The 23546-nt window shown below is 45.6% G+C and overlaps 1 protein-coding gene across 3 annotated transcripts in view; it reads left to right on the top strand.

Annotated features, from left to right (window-relative positions):
- LOC142774965 (cell adhesion molecule Dscam1-like) overlaps positions 1-23546 on the top strand; it is a 492538-nt gene that overhangs the window by 442848 nt on the left and 26144 nt on the right. For all 3 annotated transcript variants that reach the window (XR_012886599.1, XM_075876112.1, XM_075876103.1), the window contains exons 11-17: positions 10419-10601; positions 11298-11445; positions 19540-19688; positions 20087-20218; positions 21520-21687; positions 22041-22111; positions 22847-23108. Coding sequence is in view for 2 of the 3 variants with exons in the window: in XM_075876112.1 (XP_075732227.1) it covers positions 10419-10601; positions 11298-11445; positions 19540-19688; positions 20087-20218; positions 21520-21687; positions 22041-22111; positions 22847-23108 (1113 nt within the window). In the remaining variant the exon portion in view is untranslated. The remainder of the gene's footprint in view (positions 1-10418; positions 10602-11297; positions 11446-19539; positions 19689-20086; positions 20219-21519; positions 21688-22040; positions 22112-22846; positions 23109-23546) is intronic.

Here is a 23546-nt window from a genome sequence, read left to right as displayed (position 1 = left end):
AAAATAAGTTATTTTTGCCATGATTATCATGTTTGGACGGGTCATTTAGCTTGATCGTCCATTCGCGTCAGGGGATACCCAATTTGGTATATGTGAAAAAGCGAAGCGGTTGCGAGCGTATCGTGAGCGTGGCATGTAGTCATGTTGTTACATGACACGCATCTCATAATTATCATGTTTGAACCAGTCACATACCTTCGTCATTCATTCACGTCACGTTGTACTATATTTGGTATATGTGAAGCTAGCGAAATGACCGCGAGCGAGCCATGCGCGCTGTATGTTATCATGTTCGTATATCGCACACGTGTCATGATTATCATGTTTGCAGCATTCATATACCTTTGTCATTTATTGACGTCACAGATAGATAAATAGATAGATAGATAGATAGATAGATAGATAGATAGATAGATAGATAGATAGATAGATAGATAGATAGATAGATAGATAGATAGATAGATAGATAGATAGATAGATAGATAGATAGATAGATAGATAGATAGATAGATAGATAGATAGATAGATAGATAGATAGATAGATAGATAGATAGATAGATAGATAGATAGATAGATAGATAGATAGATAGATAGATAGATAGATAGATAGATAGATAGATAGATAGATAGATAGATAGATAGATAGATAGATAGATAGATAGATAGATAGATAGATAGATAGATAGATAGATAGATAGATAGATAGATAGATAGATAGATAGATAGATAGATAGATAGATAGATAGATAGATAGATAGATAGATAGATAGATAGATAGATAGATAGATAGATAGATAGATAGATAGATAGATAGATAGATAGATAGATAGATAGATAGATAGATAGATAGATAGATAGATAGATAGATAGGCTCAAAGTCGCCGAAGTTCGCTAAAAGATTCTTCGCATTTAATAACTGGTCGCATGTCCGGTACCTTTGTTATCCACGCATCTACTTCTTGGGCGGAAATCAGGCTTTTGCGAGAGTTCATAGCTGTTTTTATTACTTCATATTGTCACGTGCCCCTCGCGATGAAAATGCCTTGCGTGAGCAAAAGAGTGACTATGTGCTCCGCTATCACATCTTTATAGCAAGGACACCCACTGGACACCGACACAAGGCAGCAGGATCTCGGTGGGAGTGTCACATCGTCGGCTATTCGCAAACGGCCGCGTGGTTCTTCACTGCTGTTGTCGGCATAAGGATGAGCGCAAAACGTCACCATACGTTGAGGAATGTTGATAACAGCGCCATGATCTTGAAGAAAATCCATGCCCAAAATTAACTCTTTACAGCAGTCTGGCAACAGGACGAAAGTGGCCACGAAGCTAGAATCTCCGATGCGAAGTCTAGTGGTGCATTTACCCGTGGGTGTCATCAGCTGACCACCAGCACTCCTTATGTGCGGCCCTGTCCACGGTGTCTTGACCTTCCTGAGGCGGTCGGCGAGCTCTTGTCGCATGATTGAGAAGTCGGCGCCAGTGTCGACCAGTGCTGTAACGTGATGTCCGTCAATGAGAACGCTCAGATCGGCACGTACAACTTCTTCAGCATTATTATTCGTCGTCGTATTCATCGTCGTTGTCGTCATACCTTCTTGCGATGATTGGGGGAACTTTTCAGTGTGTCGACGATTGGCAACCTTGCCCCCCGAGGTCGCATCAGTTAGTTTCCCCGGCGCGGGCTAGGCGAACGGCCTCTGGTGACGTCCGCGTAGCTCTGAGGGAAGTCACGGTGACGCGCAGGTGATGGAGAGCGCCAGCGACGCGGTGGGGTTGCTTGAGCAGGCGATAGTTGATCGGCATCGTGGGCACGACGGTCTTCGGAGCGGAAAGAAGCGGGACGAGAAAAGTTCCCGAACCCAGAATCGCCGTGACGGCAATAGCGGGCAATGTGACCGGGTTCTCCGCAGCGGTAGCAAATAGGTCGACGGTCGGCCATGCGCCACAAGTCAGTTCGGCGAACTGGTGGTCGTCTCGTAGAATCTCGTTGCCACCAAGGTACGGCAGTGGGTCGTGGCTGGAAGGGCGTCGCCACAAATGTCGGTGGAGGACGACGGACTACATCAGCGTAGCTCGCTGGATGTGGCTCAGGATTTGGCGCGGGTGGTGTAATGGCTTGCCTCAACTCCTGGCGGACGATTTCGGCAACAGATGCGACTGGCGGTTGGGCAGGGGGAACGCAGAGGGCCCGAAGTTCCTCACGCAGTATTTCTCTGATCATTTGCCGCAGGGAACTTTCGCATACGGCAGTGTTCTGAGCTGCAGCACTTACTGCCGTGTGGTTCTGCAGGCGGTCAAAGTGTCGGCGTCGTTGTTGCAGCGCGCGCTCGATGACTGTCGCCTCTCTTACGAATTCATCTACAGTTGTAGGTGGATTTCTTACGAGGCCCGCAAACACTTGTTCCTTAACACCCTGCATCAGGTGACGCACCTTCTTCGCCTCGGGCATGTCAGGGTCAGCTCGTCGAAACAGACGGATCATACCCTCTGCGTACATGGCGGCTGTTTCATTAGGTTTTTGCACGCGTGCCTCAATCACTTGCTGTGCGCGATCCCGTCGGTCCGAGTTCAAAAATGTAGCGAGGAGCTTTCGACGGAAGTCTTCCCAAGATTGGAATGTAGCCTCGCGGTTCTCGTACCACGTGCGAGCGCTATCTTCCAGTGCGAAATATGCACGGCCAAGTTTGTGCTGTTCGCTCCAGTTGTTGGATACAGCGACCCGTTCGAACTGTTCGAGCCAGTCTTCGACATCCTCGTACTCTTCCCCACGGAAAACTTCAGGAACGCGAGGATGTTCAAGAGTTACCTGCGAGGGAAGAGTGGTCTGCGATGGCGGGATAACCGTGGATGTCGTAGGAGCTGCCATGCTGGAAAGAGGCGGAACAGGTGTGGACTCTGGACTTAGGCCTAGTAGGCGCCGACTGAATCGGTGCACTGGAGTCGTGACGAGGGGCTGAGTCTCTGGACTAGGTGAACGGGTCCGAGTAAGACTGTCCTGCATCAGGGTGTAGGCTCCAGCACCTCCACCAGTGTCCCGTCGTCGAAACAGAGGTCTTGCGGCAGAAACTGAGACACCAGAAGCAGGTAGGTTCTTTTAATAGAACGCGCAAGAGAGTTCTTCTTTTTCATCCATTTCATAGTACTTCATGGCACATGCACAACTGTCATTGTCTTTCTTTTTGACAAGCACGTGACAATATAGCGCACGTACAAGACGAATAAATTGACAGAATAAGTTTTAAGCAGAAAATTATCGACGTAAACTGCCCAATGATGATGCTTATGACACACCAACCATTTCTAAAGCAATGTTTATTGTGCCAGAATGCTGTAGAAATGAGTGTGCAACGTTTTCTGAGACATAAAACGAGAACGAAAACCATGATGGCTCCTCAATAATCTCACCCATTTTAAAGTATTATTTTGAAATGAAGTTCTTCTTACCGCATATTATCAAGGCGCACACTTCATTGTCTATTGTAGTATCTGAAAAATCGTGGGCTGTTAAAAGAAATATACATTGAGAATATTCACGCTTTCACGAACCTATAAAGTTCAGCAACCAATGGACATAGAATCCGTGTCATAGAATGTTGCACAATGCAATAATTTTATGCTAACTGGACGAGCAAAAAAAAACCCGACCCAGGGTTGTTGATAGGATCTTTATCAATCGGCTTTATCAATCGGCGTTGCGGCTTTTTTCAGTGTATAAACAAATTGGTGTATTGTTTTCTCAGTACTCTACTTATCAATAAAAACTTAGGAGTTCAAGTAACCTGCAATACCAAGCTTGTTAAGAGCCACTGGAGCCAATTACTGAGCACATTGTCACCATATTGTTTTTTTACGACGAATCGAAAAATAAGGATGTCAGGCAGCGATCGAAAAATAGAATTGGTGTATTCATAGAAAAGTTCTTTCCACAGAAGTATCTTATTTTAGAAGAAGGCCGTTATTTAGGCTTTGTAATACCAGCGATCCTGTTTGATATCTTCCGTTCTTGGAGAACTAAGCAAGAAACTTCGCTTTCTGTAAGAAACAACATTTGTACAGCGGATCATACTTTGATCTCTAATGCGCTTCCGCCATCGCTTGTCCGAATACAACGAAAGAATAGTGGTATGTACCAGCTAATTGTAAGACTTTCAGTAATGAATCTGTAAAAATATTACCACACGGGCCGTGTCATCATCATCATCATCACCAGCCTGACTACGTCCACTGCAGGACAAAGGCCTCTCCCATGTTCCGCCAGTTAACTCGGTCCTGTGCTTGCTGCTGCCAATTTATACCCGCAAACTTCTTATTCTCATCTGCCCACCTAACCTTCTGTCTCCCCCTAACCCGCTTGCCTTCTCTGGGAATCTAGTTAGTCACCCTTAATGACCAGCGGTTATCCTTTGTACGCGCTACATGGCCGGTCCATGTCCATTTCCTCTTGTTGATTTCAACTATGATATCCTTAATTCTCGTTTGTTACCTAATCCACTCTGCTCTCTTCTTATGTCTCTTCATTTTTTTTCCATTTCTTGCTGCGTCGTCCTCAATTTAAGCTGAGCCCTCTTTGTAAATCTCCAGGTTTCTGCTTCGTAGCTGAGTACCGGTAAGATACAGCTGTTATATACCTTCCGCTTGAGGAATATTGGCAATCTATATGTCATAATTTGAGAGTGCTTGCCAAATGTGCTCCACCCCATTCTTATTCTTCTAGTTACTTCAATCGCGTGGTGCGGCTCCGCGGTTATTACCAGCCATAAGTAGGCATAATGTTTTACAACTTGAAGTGAATTATTACCTATCTCGAAGCGCTGCTCTTTTCCGAGGTTGTTGTACATTACTTTCGTTTTCTGCAGATTAATTTTAAGACCCACCTTTCTGCTCTCTTTGTCTAACTCCGTAATCATGAGTTGCAATTCGTCCCCTGAGTTATTCAGCAATGCAATATCTTCGGTGATTTGCCGATGACATTGGGCCATTAGAAATAATTAATTTTTTTGCTCTTTTATGTGTCTAAGGCAAGTGCAGGAAGTGCTGTTATGAAAAAAAAATTATACCCTGGAATATTCTTGAACAACGTGACTCCACTTTCAGTATAATTCAGCATATCATTTAAGGAACTTCTTTGTGCAGATAAAAGGCAGCAGTATCATACTTTCATTGTTAGGCTGGTTTAGACTTATTACAAATAGTACAGAATTCTCCGTACTCGCAACAGTAAAAAAATAGGATGCTTAATTCGTTCCTGCAAAGAATGAGCTGAAATTACCTCAAAACCTTCTCCTAGACTGCAGTAAATCAAACACTCTATTTGGCGGCAAAAGCTTTAAAAAAACTGAAGATTATTTGAAGCTGTCTCGTATGTACGTTACTGATAAAAACTACATAAATATTAGAGATACGTGGATTACTTTACTTTCTTGAATGAATTATTTAGCGTATTCTGAGGGCTCGCTTTTTTTCTGCCGTAATCTAATGAAACCAGCAGATAATTAAGGCAATCAAAGTATAGGGGACGTTGATTGCACTGTTCCTAAATGTATTGTACTAATAAAATATATTTGAATAAGGTTAAGTGGGCGAAAAGGCCACTCGCCACCAGCAGGGACTAACCTTCAACATTCGAATCACGCGTCCGATGCTCCTACATATTAAGTGGCAAGTTCTCTCACTGTTCACTTTACTTTTTTTGACATCTCTTAAACTATTACTACGATGCATGAAATCGGTACAATTCACGACACCTGTACATTCGTTGGCTTCATTACATTATTCTAGAAACTTATATTGTAGAAAAATATTACAAGTTCTGTATTAATTATAAAAATGTTAAAATATTATCAAATCACGAACGTTACATAAAAAAACGAGTACCACATCAACGTGATCAAATCCATGTGACCTGCCCTGTACCATATTCTGTATACTATCTCATGCAGAGCGGGCTATAGAGAGAAATATTCAGACCTCGAGAGAGACGGTAAAAGCACCGCACCTCGGTACATACCCATCACGAGCCAATCTCGCGGTAAAAGCGTGTTTTGCGCGCCTTTGAACGCTCTAGCAGTTCCACCGACGAGAGTTTCGGCGCAAACTCTATATATTGTTGGAATGATTTATTTGCAGGGCCTAAAAACTCGAGAGGTGTTAGGCAGCTGAAGAAAAAAAATGTGGACACACTCATAAGGTTTCCGCTTAATATTTCCTAATGTTGAGCAATATATTATTTATTAGCACTTCAGTAAGGTAAGTACATAGACGGAGCGTAGGTCCTAAAGGCAAGAACTGTGCAAAAAATCGTCGACAAGCCACGCAGAATAATATAATAAAGAATCCTGTCATCAAGTTTAACTCCATCAAGTTTAACTGCCTTTTTTTTCTGTTATGCAGCGTTGATATTATTTTTCTTTTCCCGTGTAACAGCCTTTTCTGCTCGACAGCCTACCAGAGGAGAGAGGCTACAAGAGAAGTAGAGCGCACAGCCATGCACTTAGCGATCTTATAATCTTGTTCCCGAAAGTAAAAAAATATATATGTCGTTTCCTCCTAACGCACGTTGTACCGATATTGACTCTACCTTGTTTCTGTACCGAAGTTTTTCTTTCCGCGCTTTCTCTTTATTGGCTATTACTGCTGCACCTAACAAAGTCATTAGACCACGTCACATGCCATGGTTGCATGGGCTGTGAGCACTTGTACAAGTCAGGTATCAGAGGAAGTGAAAGTGATGGAATGAGACAGGCGAACAAGACACTCTAGATTTTTTTATTGGCTGGCTAGCTGCTCCGCATTACTCATTTTAGCCTCTTGCTCTTACTTTGCTACATACCGGAGAAAAATGACATCAAGGCTAATGACAGCTTTAGAAGGACTGAAAGCTGGGCCAGTTGGTGATAGTACTTGAACATATTTTAACACAGCGCACGACTACGCGGACACAAGAGAAGAGCGCTGTGGTTTGTCTCTTCATGTGTCCGCATGGTCGTGCGCTGAGTTAAAATATGTTCCAATGAAAGCTTTAGTTGTTTTCTCGACGTCAGTATGCAATAATCCCCTTGAATGCATACGCAATGACAGCATTTGAATTCGGAAGAAAAGAATGAACCGTAACCTAATTTTTCGCCATTTTGAACACACTCCACCCCAAGGACGCAAAAGTATTCATTCAAATGCTATTAGAGAAAACCACAAAGCAAATGTTAAGTTACCGCGGTGGCCGAAGCCTTGTTACTCCCTTATGAAGGGCAGTGTACTTTCTAAAATGGCATTATGTGTAAGCTTATTCAATTCAGATTATAGCACCTCTATAATATAAGATTATTAGGTAGGCTTTATAAAAAAAAACGTGCGATATCTTTAGTTCCCCGCTCGATACACGAACTATGGTTTATTAGGCGGAAAATCAATAAATAATCTTGTTGCGTACGCCTTGTATTATTGCTTTACAAGAATACATGAAGCGACACACCTATGTAAAGATAATACGCTGTATTAATGTCAGCTATCTTTATAAGGCCCGAAGGAAATTGCATTAGCAAGGCCACGGAACGCTGCGAAAATTTCCTTGAGTGTGAGTGCATGCCTTCGAACATGCGATCGTTATATGGTGGTTCTGTAACAAAAAAAAATGGCCCCGTATCTGCATGCAATCTGCAAATGTCGTCGAAAGACGATAGTCTTGCGTGTGGAGAGAGTGAACAATTAATTTGATGCTCTGCGCAAGAAAATCGGTGAATGGTATTTTGGAGGCGCTGCGTTAGAGTGCCTCGAGCGTGCAGCGGAGGCGAACGAGCTCATCAGCTCACGTCACACGTTAGAGTTTCTGTACATGCTACCTAGAGTTACCATATAGCATATACGGTAACTCTATCACACGTGAGACATGAGTGCCACCTGGCAGTCTTCTTGCAAAACGAAGCGTATGGCTCTGAGACGGGTGTGCGCGCCCGTCTCAGAAGTGATAAGGTGAGGAACGCAAAGCGACGGGTAGGTACCACCACTATCGCGTCTTAGCAAAGCGTTGGAAACACTCGCCTTTACGTGCAAGCGTTGCTTGGTCAGCACAGCGTGATAAGCGCTACGGTCCTTAAAATTACCTATGTATGCATTTTCTAGTAAGAGATGCACATGGAGAATATAAACGCATTGTTATGGTGCCCCCGACCATAGTTAAGTATATATTTCATGCATAATGAGACACACGCGTTGAAGACTACAGTTATTCTTGGTAACGCGAAAGCTTTACTGATCCTTATAGTTCAATACAGCCTGACCAAATGTGTTTCACTTTTTCCTTTTAGTCACTCCAGTACCGAAGATAAGCACCTTGAAAAGCAAATGATGGTCGTTACGTTCATGAGTTTGGAAACACGTGCACCACTCTCTAGCTTGTCCGGTCTTCGTGCAACTATGTGCATCTCCTTTTTGTCGTTGAATCCTTCGATAACTTCGCGTAACATGAAGGAAGGTTTTTAAAGGCCATTACCATTACACTTCTCTCGGTCCTATATACCTCCTAGTTCAAATAAATGCATGTTCATGAACGAATCTGTGATAATATTCATGTTAAAGCTCAGCTCGCGATCTGGTGACGTCAATCTCTTGCAGGGAAATAACCTGTTAGAATCTATTCCAGTCATTTGCGCAGACGAGGCTTGTACTTTTTCCGAATGCATATATACCATAATACGAGCACGCATGTTGACTAACCGAGGCAAAGTAATGAGCCATTCATTTTCGTAATTGCGGATGGTGAAATGGCCCAGGGTGGCTACACTGCAGATTTGGAGTGGACTAAGTTGGGGAGGCAAGCGAGACCAGTTTTTAATTAGAAACACGTCCTTTCTGCAGATCCGCGCCTAGCACGCCATGGGCATTCACCACTAACTAATGACTTTTTTTTTGTTCCTTTTCCATGTCCGCTTTGCAACAAGTGTCATTTACTGAAGGAACGAAAGAAGATCTGTCAGCGTAGAACATTTACGCAGGCAGTAAGTGCGTGTACTTACATGAATTCTGAAAATGATGTTTTCCTCTAGCAATAATTTTCAATGAATGTTTCTCGGGGAAACGTGCTCTGCTGTACGGCACCAGGTAACGCATCTCGCCGATTGTTGGAAGCCCAACTCGAACAAGCAAGTGCTTTTGATTGATTGATATGTGGGGTTTAACGTCCCAAAACCACCATATGATTATGAGAGACGCCGTAGTGGAGGGCTCTGGAAATTTCGACCACCTGGGGTTCTTTAACGTGCACCCAAATCTGAGTATACGGGCCTACAACATTTCCGCCTCCATCGGAAATGCAGCCGCCGCAGCCGGGATTTGAACCCGCGACGTAAGCAAGTGCTTTTGCAACATTAGATTGAAAATCTGGAGCTGAGCATCGATGAAGTGTACAGACCACTTGGGGTCGATTATCTGTTAGAGTGAAAGAGCGCGCGCGCGCGCGCGCGCGCGCGTGTGTGTGTGTGTGTGTGTGTGTGTGTGTGTGTGTGTGTGTGTGTGTGTGTGTGTGTGTGTGTGTGTGTGTGTGTGTGTGTGTGTGTGTGTGTGCGTGTGTGCGTGTGTGTGTGTGTGTGTGTGTGTGTGTGTGTGTGTGTGTGTGTGTGTGTGTGTGTGTGTGTGTGTGTGTGTGTGTGTGTGTGTGTGTGTGTGTGTGTGTGTGTGTGTGTGTGTGTGTGTGTGTGTGTGTGTGACAGAGAGCCGGCGAGAGAGCATGCGTATGTGCTTGTGTGACTGACTGCATGTGCGTCCGTGTGTGCGCGTCTGGGCGTTCGTGCGTTTGCTATTCCTTACAATCCACATCCTCGCATTCTTCTTTTTGAGTCTTAATAGCTATAGCATATGAACGCATTTAGCGCATAATGTATCGGTCATGCATGCCCAGTAACACCCCGGTACTCCACAGTGCGAGGTCATACTTGCTGAACACACTAATTTATTTAAATAGCCCGTCACGAGTGAGCTCTTTAACTTTCATCGCAGAAAGAGTCATTGCTTTCATCACTTTCAATCAAGCTCGCAAAATTAAGAGTATATCATCCGCTTCTTTCAGTGTCGCCCCATTAGGCTTCGTTAATTTCGTTCAGTTTCTTGTACATCGAGTGGCAGTCTGAACGAGTGAACGTCTCAAAGGAAACTGAAGGGGAAAAAACTGACCAGGAGAGAAAATAGAGGACTATAGAGGTCGCACAAGAGTTATATTAAGACAGATACAGTCCGCGAAAAAAAAACACAGCGCATTGAGAGGCGACAAAGTGAATTTCTCAGAATCGTTCATATAAAGACAAATGGAATGGTACACGGAATCGCTCGATCTTGCTACTGGCTCCCAAAGCTGCTTTTAAAGCTTCATTTGGGAGATCCACCTTTCATCCTGTCTTCTCTCATTCTTCTCGATTACGGCTGTGCAGGCAAAAGAAGCGAAAAGGTCTCCGAGTTCCGGAGCGTGGTGAGCAGCCCGCACATGCACGTGTTGGAGAATGGATCGCTCGTCATATCCGAGGTGACCATCGAGGACCAGGGCCATTACCTGTGCGAGGCCAGCAACGGGGTCGGCCCGGCACTGTCGGTCGTCGCTTATCTCGACGTCAACGGTGAGACTGATTGATCGATGACCGGCCATTCGGCGACGGAATCACTTCCTGGGAACTCCGTCGGGCTGATCCCCGCGGCAGAAGTGTATAAGAGCTCGGTTGATTGTGGCAGGTCTTATGTGTATATAGTGTGGCTGACACATACGCGTCTCTATATATAAGGAAGCATCAAAACAGCTTATTCCTATTCGTATTCGCTGGGGATCTTGATATGTCTAGAAACAGAGGGTGTGTGAAAACACTTAGGTGCATTTAGATCAGAGAGATAGAATAAGAGAAAGAAAAATAAAGATATAACAAGCTACAGAGTGTTATTAAAATGTTCCGACAAAAATGCTCACGAAACATTTAAAGGAGAAGTTTAGGTAGATGCTTTTGTTTCTGTGCATTTCTTCCGTTTCAGCGCTAACATAGCCTGATTGCTGTCAAAATTTCATCGTTGAAAGATATGTCACGCACAGCCATACATTCTACGGCATGTATTTTCTTTGCGTTTAAAAAAACGTCCCCAAGTATAGCTAAATCAGTGTTGTTTGTTTGATTTATTGTTTGTTTTTGTTCGTTTTTTGTTTGTTTATAAATTGGTAACGAAATGCGAGATCGCAATATGCGCTTCCCCTAGCATTTCTAAGCCCTTCTGGAATCATTCACTCGATCACGCGTGACAGCTTAAGTCTTGACTCTTTTAAAACGCAGTTCCTCCTTATTTCACCGAGGAGTTCGAAACGAAGACAGTCCGATCCAAGGATGACGTAACCATTTCCTGCGAAGTGTTTGGAGAAACCCCACTCACGGTCACCTGGTCCAAGGATAGGAAACCTTTTGGAGATCTTGCTCTCCCTAGGTGAGTGGAACGCCCTTAAATCCTTGCAGCGACCACATGTTTCGTCGAGAATGTGCAGTGCGCAAGCTTAGATGCCTAGTTTCGTCTATTGTACTCATATCTGAGCTACATCTTGTGCGTGAACTTTGATTAGTTGTCTTTAAGACAGAAGATTTAAGATTTACGGTTATACAAACAGTGCAGATAAGTACTTGCATATGTGTAGCCAAATTATCGCGCCATATGAGCTTAAAACGACGATTCACTGGAAAGCAAGCCATTTTATTGTGATAGAAATTATATGGAGTACACTCTCGGCTAGATTTTGCAGCCGGTGTCAAAGTCACTCACCGTATATGTATATGCATATATATTAAAGAAAACGCAAAAAAATAGAAAATCCAGGTGACGATTCCGGCGCGCAGAATCGAACTTGGAACCTCTGCATCGAGAGTTCGAGGCGTTAACCACTGCGCCACCGAAAAGCACGTCCTTCGACCTGCAAACAGAAAGCTATTTATATCTACCACTTACCACTGGTGGTGGGCATCTCGGAGGGGAACTATCGCGTTTTCAGCATTAACAGCAAGATGGCGCATTGAGTGCGCGGCGGCACGCGCCCTTATTTCCCACGCGTATTTTGCCTCGCGGAGAGGAGTTGGTGGTCGTAAAGCACCTGAACGCACACTCGCGCGCCCTTTTCTCGCAGTTGGGAGCATCTTCTTTTGGCTGTCCTTAAGCTTTCACCGGAGCGACTTTGTTGTAGTTGCCGGGCACACAAAGGTCACTGCAATCGATGCACAGTCTCCTTTTGCGAAAAGTGCGCGCTTTTCAGACACAGCGAAGTGAGAACTGAGACGCTTATTTGCGTTTATCTGTACTTGTGAGTACGTATTGGGCTTCATTTGTGCGTGAGAAACGCGTTTATATCTGCTTGCCATTCTGCGCGTGACCTTCCAATTTGTTGCTATCGCGTTCATTGCTTCGCCTTTGCCGCAAAGCTGTGACTCTTTGAGATCATGAACGGTACTTCGGAAAGCCAAACTCTCACGTGTACTTGTGTCTGGCCTCGCGAAGTCATCTAAACTTACGGCTGAAGCGCGCATTGTTGGAAGGTTGATAATCTGAGCACAAGGGGAGCTCCTTTACACATAGGCAAAAATTAGGCGAGTATAAGCCAGCTATAGAAAATAGCACGGCTACATACACATTAGGCATTATGAGCAATAGATTACAAAATCATTGCGAAAGACCTTTAATGAAGACGGATACAGCATGACTTATATCAAACAATTCAAATACTTTTGTTCTGGTCATGAAACCATGAAGTTGACGGCAAAGTTTCAGTAAGAGAATAAAGCAGATGTCAGAAGCGCTGCAGTTGGTAGAAGGCAGCCGAACTGCCGCGTTTTGGAAGGCACTCGCCCATTTGCGTGAGTGTTTCCTAAGATGAAGTATCGCTGACATCCGCGCGTCTGTTCGTCTGTACGTGCAGCCGTCCGTCTGCGCGCTCGTCTGTCGCTCCGTGCATCCGCCCGTCCGTGCGTCCGTCAATGTAGTGAACACTCTAAGTAATGCCATCTCGCATCTTTTCATCATATAGAAAACTATAGGTGCCACGGCCGGACTAGAAGAGTGGCACGCGCGCACTGTCTTACGGCCTGCGCTTCGTGTCTACTCCCCACCTTTCACCACCTCTAGTTCATGGCTATACACTAGTTAACTATATTCATGGCTCTGCGGCCCCATCTTCGCTAAACGTTGCTAAACCCAAGGAGGCTACGCACAGCGAGTTTAAGGTGACAACGTTTTCGGGTCAGATAGTGCTCAAAGTGCGTCCTTCTGTTACTAGTTTTTTTTACAGCGAAAAATTTGATGAGATCACAACTCGGATCACGCGCCACCGTAGTTGTCCGCCGCCGCCGCCGGTGTCCGTAACCAAATCGTGCGAAATTAGAGAGAAAAAACCTAGCGCCAATGACACAGTGGGGCCTGAACCCGGGTCCGCTGAGTGCCAGCCCAATATTCTATCACTGAGCTACGCCGCTTCTATTTCTTTAATGCATGAAGTCGTCACCAGTGAACCAGTAAACCAGTGAAGTACGCACAACATACTTCATATCAGAAGTCAGGCAAACACACACAAGCGGCAAGAAGGGGAAGCCGCTCTGGAACGGGGTCAGAAGTCTCAACACAGCGCACTTGAGCAGCTGCTTAAGTTCACAGTATTGTTGAGGCTTTTGACCCCGTTTGACTACGCCTGTGCTTGGGACTTGTTGGCAAACTTGCCTTAGGCAGGCTTGATGTCGGGAAAGCAATCACGTTAACATGACTTATAAAGCGCTTTAAAACAGCGAAAGAATAACCAGTCGTCGCACAATGTGCATAGCATGACGAGTGGGTCGTCCAATGCTCCAACCCATTACAAAAGCTTGTTGTTGTTCACCTATTAAATGTGGCGCATACCCGCTTCAGGCATAATTTCTCACCGTCGTCAGCCACTGCATAACAATTGGCAGAAAATTCCTTGCAAGTGTTTAGCGGATAGCACATTTTTCAGAAGAATGACGGAAAATAGCATAGCGAATGCCGGCCTACTGCCAAAAAATTTGTAATAATAATGCCATAGTGGGTACCCGGGAAGTTTTCTTGCAGTAGTCACCCAATAAGTGTTTAGAAAAGACTCTGAAAGGCCGCTCTGCTAGCTTTCGCTGCGACTGTGTTGTGCCCTACGCGCAGGCCTGAGGGTTGTTTGTTGTTGTTGTTGTTGTTGTTGTTGTTGTTGTTGTTGTTGTTGTTGTTGTTGTTGTTGTTGTTGTTGTTGTTGTTGTTGTTGTTGTTGTTGTTGTTGTTGTTGTTGTTGTTGTTGTTGTTGTTGTTGTTGTTGTTTAGTAAGCATCAAATTTAAGGCAAATTTTATTGGAGATTAAGTTACCGATATTCGTCTCTGTAGGTTAGTTCGTAAGAAGTAACTATCTTTTTATTTATGATTAACGAGCGCTTGTGTCCTCTTCAATTAAAGTGAGTGCACTCGTGCCGCTTCTCTTGTCCCGTCGTCGAGGTGGCTACGTACTACTACTACTACTACTACTACTACTATTACTACTACTACTACTACTACTACTACTACTACTACTACTACTACTACTACTACTACTACTACTACTACTACTACATACATCACGGACGCATGACCCACGGCTTAAGAAGCTTCCTCCTATAAATAACTCCAATGCCAGCTAAAAGCGATCTTACTTGTATCTGTCTAGCCACATTATAGTAGGTCAAAACTGGCGAGTAGGCATACAGATAGAAAGTGACAGGGGAGAAGAGGGTTGGGATTTCTTGCCTGGGGCCGTATATTGCCCCACGGGCCGCATGCATGGGGCCCGTGGTACGCAGGTTGCCGACACTTGTTCTGAGTCGCAGAGTTTCATACTGCCGCGTGCATGCATCTATAGCAGTGTCTAGCTGTGCGCTGCCGACGACAATGAATCTGTATCGCTGGCACTGCTCGCTTAACCGGCTGTAAATATATCTTTGTCTACTCTTTCGAGTCGGTCTCCTTATTCTAACAAATATATACCACGCACAGGGAAAGCTGAGTGAGTTAACGTTCACGCACGTAGCATAACAAAAAGCTTAAGAAACTCCGCTTATGTGACACCCTTTAGTGAAAATGTGCAGTAAACAGTGACAGCAGCTTTTTGTTGTGATTCTTATGGTAAGCAGTGCGCTAGGCACGTGCTTGCATTGATCAGTGAACAACGCATATATGTGAGCAATATGAGCTCGAGCACGGGAATGCGTGTCAAATAGCCTCGAAGACTACATCGGCTGATTTACAGCGACCGCTGTGCGAAACAAAATGGAAAAGGCGGCGTGCTTACGCCAGCTGTTGATACCTCCCCGATAATTTTGCTGCAAAACGCAGCTTGTAGCGTGTCAGCTGCTATAGCTGCTGTTGGTGAAATCAATTCTCATCAACGCGCACAACCGCAACCAGTTGACCTAGCAGGCTATGAAGCTAAAGAAACATCGGCTGTGACGTAACCGGACGCGATACACAGGCCGTGCTTTTATTACATCTAGATGGCGTTCGCTGAGCATTTTGATGCGCATCCTTGTTTTCGAAAAGAATTTTTTATTTGTTTTCGTGTTATCATTGCTAGTGGCCGAAGGCACGAGATAAACCGCCGTTTCACAGCAACTATCATGCGGGTATGGTGATGCGGGAGTGCCGACAGTCAGCGGAAGAGCGCCCTCCTTTTTTCGGCAGCGCCATCCTCGTGTCACGTTATCTGTATCTTGAGACTCTTGGCCACGCACTCGCGCGTTCGACCTCATATTGCTCATGATAGTACGTGCACCTAACAAATAAAGCCATTCATGACTTCTTTGCACAAACACGTACACGGACACAAGGAAAAGAGGCAAACAACACGGGCGCAAACTCACAACTGGTTTATTTTGAACAACGAACTGTACTTATATCTTCACGTAGCCCACACGCCCCCCCCCCCCCATCGTTGGATCCGGGAACAAACGAGATAACCTAAAGAAAGCTTATTCAGCGCTACGTCATGATAAGAACCACAAAACAACAAAAAATTGAAGAGTTCACGCATATGCAGACGGATTGTAGCACGTGCCTTTCAAAAAGTCAAATTCTTTATCGGACATGGTGATGGAAGCTTGGCTAACACATTTTTCTCCCATGTTTCTAATATGGAATGCTTCAATCAACTCCCTGTTAATTTTTTTCTTGTGAGTTGACAGAATCTTTGTGTCTGTAAAAATTGGTACGCACCCACTAATCTTTGTTGTTTTGTGGTTCTTATCATGACGTAGCGCTGAATAAGCTTTCTTGAGGTTATCTCGTTTGTTCCTGGATCCACCGATGGGGGGGCGTGTGGGCTACGTGAAGATATAAGTACAGTTCGTTGTTCAAAATAAACCAGTTGGGAGTTTGCGCCCGTGTTGTTTGCCTCTTTTCCTTGTGTCCATGTACGTGTTTGCGCAAAGAAGTCATGAATGAGTACCAACTCGCCCAACTTTCAGTACTGTTGTTACAAATAAAGCCATGTTCTCAGACGACCTGCGCCGCTCAGCTGTGCTCACGATGGATGGATATGTGGGGCTTAACGTCCCAAAACCACCATATGATTATGAGAGACGCCGTAGTGGAGGGCTCCGGAAACTTCGACCACCTGGGGTTCTTTAACGTGCACCCAAATCTGAGCACACGGGCCTACAACATTTCTGCCTTCCTCGGAAATGCAGCCGCCACAGCCGGGATTCGATCCCGCGACCTGCGGGTCAGCAGCCGAGTACCTTAGCCAATAGACCACCGCGGCGGGGCAGCTGTGCTCACGAGGTGCGCTTACCCGAGGTGATTTGGAGGCCGTGGCTCTGTGTCTAGGAGCCTTCACGGTAGGTTTTGGGACGGCACCTCACCTAGTGTAAGTCACCTATGCTTGTAGCCTGCGTTCAATAAATGGCTGAAGTACTGGTGAGGCGCTGAAACACACGCTTGGAAGCTTACCGAAGAGTGGCGCGTAGGGCAGGTATAGCAAAAGTTCCTGTCAGTGAAGTGCTTGCTTCTCAGGGTCGATGAAGGCGTAGTTTAACTATTCACTTCCTCAGCTTAAGGTCGTAGAAAGCTTACATCTTTTTCAGGGGGGGGGGGGGCGTTATTACATAGATTCACAGAGGAGTACTTCACCACTGCGCAGCACTCGCCGCAAAGACAGGCGATCGCTGTTTTAAGAAACAAAGAGCTGTGCTGTTAAAATGAGCGGTAAGGGGAGACACCCATGGTTGCTAGAACAGCGTCGGTAGTCACCACACACAAGATAACCAATTGAACTGTTTCTTTGTCGAGTTCTACCACGACGATGGTTTCTGTACGGCGCCAGCGCCTTGAAATAGTGGTAATCCTTGAACTGACGTCATACAAGGGCGGTTCGCAGCACCGCCATCGGTCACGCACCAGGCCAATGGTGGTCTACAGTGTCTTGGCGTTGAGCCGAGCTCCCAAGTAGGGCTGCTTAAATAGCGTCTTTTCCTCTCCTCAATCTCTTCTCATAGTATCACCTAGCAGCGTTCTAATTTAATCTGGCTATGATGCACCATCCGGCTCAGCTGGCTCATGTTACTGGTATAAAACATGCCTTGTATGCTGATAACATCACCATCTGGGCCACGCAGGGTGCACTCGGAGATGTTGAGGTGAACCTGCAGCAAGCCGTTAGCATAGTCGACTGCTATGCCCGCCTGTGTGGCCTTCAGTGCTCGACATACAAATCAGAATTTGTGCACATACGCCCCCTCACCCAAGTGTACAGCCAAAATTTAACTCTCACTGGAGACAGGTCCAATCCGTGAACAAAAAGAAGTCCGGGTACTGGGCCTCTTTATCAATTAAAACAGACGGCCAGACACCACATTGCACAAACTCCGCAAGGGGGGTGACGAGGTGGGCCGCATGGTCCGCCGGGTCTCTAATAAACGCGGGGGCCTACGGTGTAGAGATGCCTTGGGGCTGGCACATGCATTTGTAACCAGTAGAATCTCATATTCTATTCCATACCTCCACCTGCGGGAAAGCCAGACGAGGATGTACTCGAAGTCCCCCTTCGCAAATATTGCAAAGCGGGCCCTCGACCTCCCCGTGAACACCTCTAATCAGTGCCTTCTAGGCCTGGGCGTGGTGAATACGTTTCGGGAGCTTCGAGAGGCCCACCTCACAAGTCAGTACACTCGACTTTCACAGACGGTAGCGGGGCGCCACCTATTAGCCCACCTACGCATACAATGAATTCGCATCACGAAAGATCGCGTTCAACTCCAATTCGAGTGGAGATGCGCCCTCCACGTTCGTCCTCTTCCAAACAATATGACAAAAGAAGACCACAATGGCCGTCGCCTGGCGCGGCCGGAAGCCCTGGCCCACTATTATGGACCAAAACCCGGCGTGTTCTACGTGGACGCATCTGGCCCACACCCTGGGGGCTGGTACACGGTCGCTGTCGTACGCGAGAACCAAACAGTTAACGGGCTCACGTTTCATGCCTGGGACATAATTCATGCGGAGGAAGTCGCCACTGCATCGGCCGCTTGTCACCTTATAGGTCACAAATCATTATCTCCGACTCTCGAGGGTCCTGTCGAAACATCGTGAATGGCCGTGTTGCATACCTGTTCTACCGCTTATTGCAACGTTCGGACTATCAGGAAATCCCTGCACCCCGTCGTATAGTCTGGGCTCCTGCTCCCATGGAATGAGGCAGCCGACACCGCCGCCCGCGCGCTCTCTCACCGGGCATTCCCACTCACTTCCCCCGATCAGGACGACCTTGAATTCAATCCGGTGTATTCGTTCCGCGAAAATGTGAACCATTACCGATTCGATCACAGCCTTTATCCATGCCCATACAAAGGCCTAAATTAAGAGGAGGAGTGGCTTTTCCTTCGACTTTTCACGAACACTATGCTGCACCCGGCAGCCCTCAAACATTTCGATCCCGCCTTTTCGGGCAGCTGCTCACACTGTGGGGAGGCGTCTTCGGACATCTACCACATGGTGTGGGCCTGCCCGTGCAACCCTGCTGTACCCCCTATACCCAATCCTACCCTGGAGGAGTGGGAGGCGACCCGGCTTGGCTGCTTTAACCATCAGGCCCAAAAGGCCTTGGTTAGACGAGCCCAGGCAGCAGCCGACGCTAATGGGGTCCCGTGCTAGGGATTCCCACCTATTCTTTGTGGGTGCCGTCCTCTTATGTGGCGTTCGCTACATACCCCCTGCTTTTTGTGTTAAATAAATGGCTTTACCACCACCACCAGCGTGGCGAGGCGACTGCGGGTGTGGTACAAAGCTCTATCATAACGTTACGCGGATTCTTCTGATGAGTATAAAAGTATATGTCAGAAAACACCACATTGGATGTTCCAGCCCTGCGTTATATGCCAAATGTATGATGTAGTTGGAAGGAGTACGTGTCATCATTGTATACGCGTTCAGAGCTTTCTCTTGCATTTCTTGCTTGCGCGTTCAGACGGTGAGGTAACTTTCTGGCAGAGATTCCTAAGCATGCCCTGCACCGTTTCCTTCAGGTTCGTTCTTCAAGAGGACACTACAGCCGAAGGAATAGTGTCCAAAGTTTTCATTCCGTCCGTCAGTCGAGAAGACTCTGGGGTGTTCGCCTGCGAAGCTACCAACTCTTACGGAAAGAAGGACCGCACGATTCAGCTCATTGTTCAAGGTGAACTATCCGCACGTGTTTGCCACCGTGTTCTCAATTAAGCAAGTCATCTTTATATTCTTATTTTATAATCCTCTAAGACACGACTGGGTTCACATGCGTTCCGTTGCGTACTGTTACGTAAGGTGGCACTGGCACTCCGTCCGAGCACAGGGGTCACTGAAGGTATATCCAGTGCCAGGTAACATAACTTAAACAAAAAATCAATCATGCGTTTTAGCTGAAAGCTCCTCTATTGCATTGTTATAGTGTATTTCTTTGTTTGGCTATAGTGTACTTCCCGGTTGATGAAACATTTGTCCCCGTTGTTTTTAGTTAATAAAGCAGATAAGCAATTAAATGAAAATCTTACTTGCAACTCTTCCTTTTAACTGCATCTCTTTCTTGTCAACCAACAGGTGCGCCAGAAATCCCCAGAGACGTTCACATTGACCAAGTAACGAGCCGATCGGTGACTCTGTACTGGACACAGCCACACACGGGCAACAGCCCCATCTTAGGGTACACAATCCTCTACGTGCCTGAAGCCGGTACGTGGCTCAATTGAGCAATTCGAAGTCTGCTAGCAGTCATCTTCAGATGTTTCTTGTGTACAGTTTTAGTCACAATGTTGTACATTTTCATATGCGTTGCTAATCGAGTCTCAAAATTTCGTCCCTAGTTTTTGCAAAGGAAGCATTGCGCTAGATTTATTATACGTAGTACAACAGGGACTCTCCTTCTAATGAATTAATGTTGTCAGCCTGAAAACTACTGTTTAAGCTTAGTTGTTGAGCTTCGACTAGCTTATTTTATCTAAAGCATGTGGATAACGTAATTCTCATTCGTACAAATAGTCATGCTTCATGAAGACGGGCTTTATTTATTGAATGAATTTAGACACAGCAATAGTGTTACATGGTGGACTGGAGCAACTGATTTAAATGTTTCAAATGTTTCAATCCCTGCAGCAAACATACGTAACAAGTGTTTGACGGCGCCGTCTTAATTTGGTTAGTATTATTATGCATACATACGTCGATGAAGCGCCAAAATATGAGCGTACCTCAGTCTGCACATTTAGCCATACAATAAAACGCCGACGCTTTGAGAAGTACTCAAACGTGCGAATAGCTCTGTGCTGCACGACACACACGTCACGCCAACAGCGTCGAACGAATAGTGTACAGTCAATCTACCGCGTGTCAAACAAATTTCTCGAGGCGGTCCGATCTGGAGGTTGCTCCTGCTTCATTGACAAAATGGTAACAGTTGACCACAAGAAGAATACATACCAAAGAAAAATATTTACATCAAAAAAAAAGAATTCAATGAGGAGGGTCTCGTATGAATTATTCAGCCAGTTTTAACATAATGGGAACAGTATGTACATCTTTCCATAGCAACTAAAAGTATGCTTGTCCAAACATCTCGGACGCCTGATTGACTAGCAAGATGCTTCATAAAATACTCATCAAATACGCACAAAGGAGAATAGCAAATTATACTCGTCTATCAAGAGTATGTAGAAAGAGCTAAGAAAGCCCCATAATGTCATTTCACTATCGTATAACGTCACGAAGTCAATCAAAAATGTGATAACAGCAGGGGCTTCGTAAAAATTATTGTAGCATATTTAACCATGCAATAAAGCATAGCTTTCCTACCTTCACATAACTTCACTTTTGTAGCATTAGGATAGGGCCCAGAAATGAGCAGTCATACATTCAGCGAGTGTCGCCTACAATAGTACCGTTGAGTAGCTAACAAGAAACGAAGGCCCGTTTTTACGTTGACTCTTTCTGTTTGCTCGTTGTTCACGAAGCGAGTTGCCCTTCTCTGTTCTTTGCAGATAAGGTGACGTCAGCGCCCATGAGCATGCGAACTGGCACACCCAGCAACCGCGCTACGCTAACTGGCCTCATTCCCGGGACGTCCTACATCCTTCGAATTGTGGCTGAGAACGCCGTCGGCAAGTCTGGTCCGAGCGAGGAAGTGCGGGTGTCCACCGACGAAGAAGGTATCACAACTCAACTTTGCGCCTTTATGTGCATACGGTGAGGTATCAATCAGCAGTTGTACATCATTACCCGCTGGCTTATTTGAGGGCACCACTGCATGCTCTGGTGGTGACGCAAATGTTCCCGTTGCTTCAAGAGACAGTGTGCTCACGAATTCGAGAATATGATGAAGGCTCGCTTGGTTGAAGATGATCACTTGAAGAGTTTAACTAATACACTTATACCTGTAGTAAAATTGTACCGTGAACACAGGTCTTTCAGCCGCTTCATTTGCTTACTTTACCACTGACATGGCTTTTTTACTCAGAACTCATTAAGGGATGAGAAAATCACTGAGTCTGTTTGCTTTCAGCCCCTTCTGGTTCTCCATACGAAGTCAGGGTCACGGCAACAAGCTCCAAAACCATTCACGTGCGGTGGAAGGTGAGAATACACAGAAAATCGCTTGCTCTCTCTGACAGTTTTCTCGTCTCTTTCCATTCTCTCTCTTCTCTCTTTCTCATCTTTATACTGCCCTTTCCTATTTCTCCCTGCCTCATTTCTTGTTCCACTTCCTCCTTTTTTCTGTGTCCGATCATTACATCTTCCTTAAGTTGCTTGCGTTGCTTAAGCTACGAGAAGTGGTCGAAGGGGCGATTTCACAAGTGTCATCGTTTCGACAAGAAGACTCGTCTTCATCCCATGATGAAGACACCTTGTCGACACGTCGATTCTACCAACGTTCCTTATTCGACGACTTCTATTCACTTTTTGCCTCCGCTTTACCCTGAACTTCTGCATTTTTGCACTGTGTATATTGTATGAGAGCCTGTCGATATTCCATAAAATTGCTTTCAATTTCTTACCCGCTGCTATTGTTAGATCATGTCCTAAAGAAATTGAACTGAACACATTGAGTTGACTAAATAGATCAATTGTGTAGTTGCGCCCTTTAGTCACGGCAGTTGGGCCACTTTCTAAACATTTGTCAAACAACTTGTCTCAGTTAATTGGTAGGGTCTTGCTTTGTTAATTAATTGTGGTTTTTTCATAAGTGCCAAATCTTGCCTAATTAATTGGCATTGTCTTGCTTCATTAGCAGTCAGAAAGTTCGTTCAAAACCACGCATCATCTAGGACACACAATAATGACAGTTTCTTTTCACCCCACTGCTTTCAGCCGCCGCTGCAAGCGACCTACCACGGACAGCTGAAGGGGTTCCACGTGGGCTACAGGCCGATAAATACTAGAGAAACGTTTCAATTTCAAACACTCAAGCTGGACGACAGCGAACATGGTGTGGGCCAGGAGAAGAAGGAGCAAGAGTACGAGATTCGCGGTCTTCGGAGGCACACCCAGTACGCCGTGGTGGTGCAGGCCTTCAACAACAAAGGGGCGGGCCCGTTGTCTGAGGAGGCCACAGTTCAGACACTCGAATTTGGTGAGCAAACACGTTTTTAGACGCAGGCTGGATGGGGTGCGCTTGGTATGGTTCGAGCTATCTGAATGTGTCCATAAAGCGCGTATGCTGTCGGTCTTTTCACAAAACATGTGTTGATGTGTCAAGTGGAGATGCCACCACTGTTTGAATAACTCGCCTGTGAATCACACACTATAGCGCATGAGCCTCGCAGCGAGGTTTCATTTAGCTAAGGCTCTTTATATTTCTACATATATAGATGGCTGTTACAATATTATACCACCGCTTGAGCTGATGTTCTGGTTATTTAGGTTTAAGCTTTTTTTTTTAGTGAGTGGCTCTCTCTGCTTCTGTAGTGCTTCGAGCCAAAACAATTCAGTCAAGTCTTCGTGCCTCACCAGCACAAGACAGCGCTGACTGCTCCCGGCGAACCGTACGGCACCTTGGCTCAGATATCAG

The sequence above is a fragment of the Rhipicephalus microplus genome, chromosome 2 (genome assembly GCF_043290135.1).
Source record: "Rhipicephalus microplus isolate Deutch F79 chromosome 2, USDA_Rmic, whole genome shotgun sequence".
Classification (NCBI taxonomy): Eukaryota; Metazoa; Arthropoda; class Arachnida; order Ixodida; family Ixodidae; genus Rhipicephalus; species Rhipicephalus microplus.
This window is presented reverse-complemented; position numbering and strand designations above follow the sequence as displayed.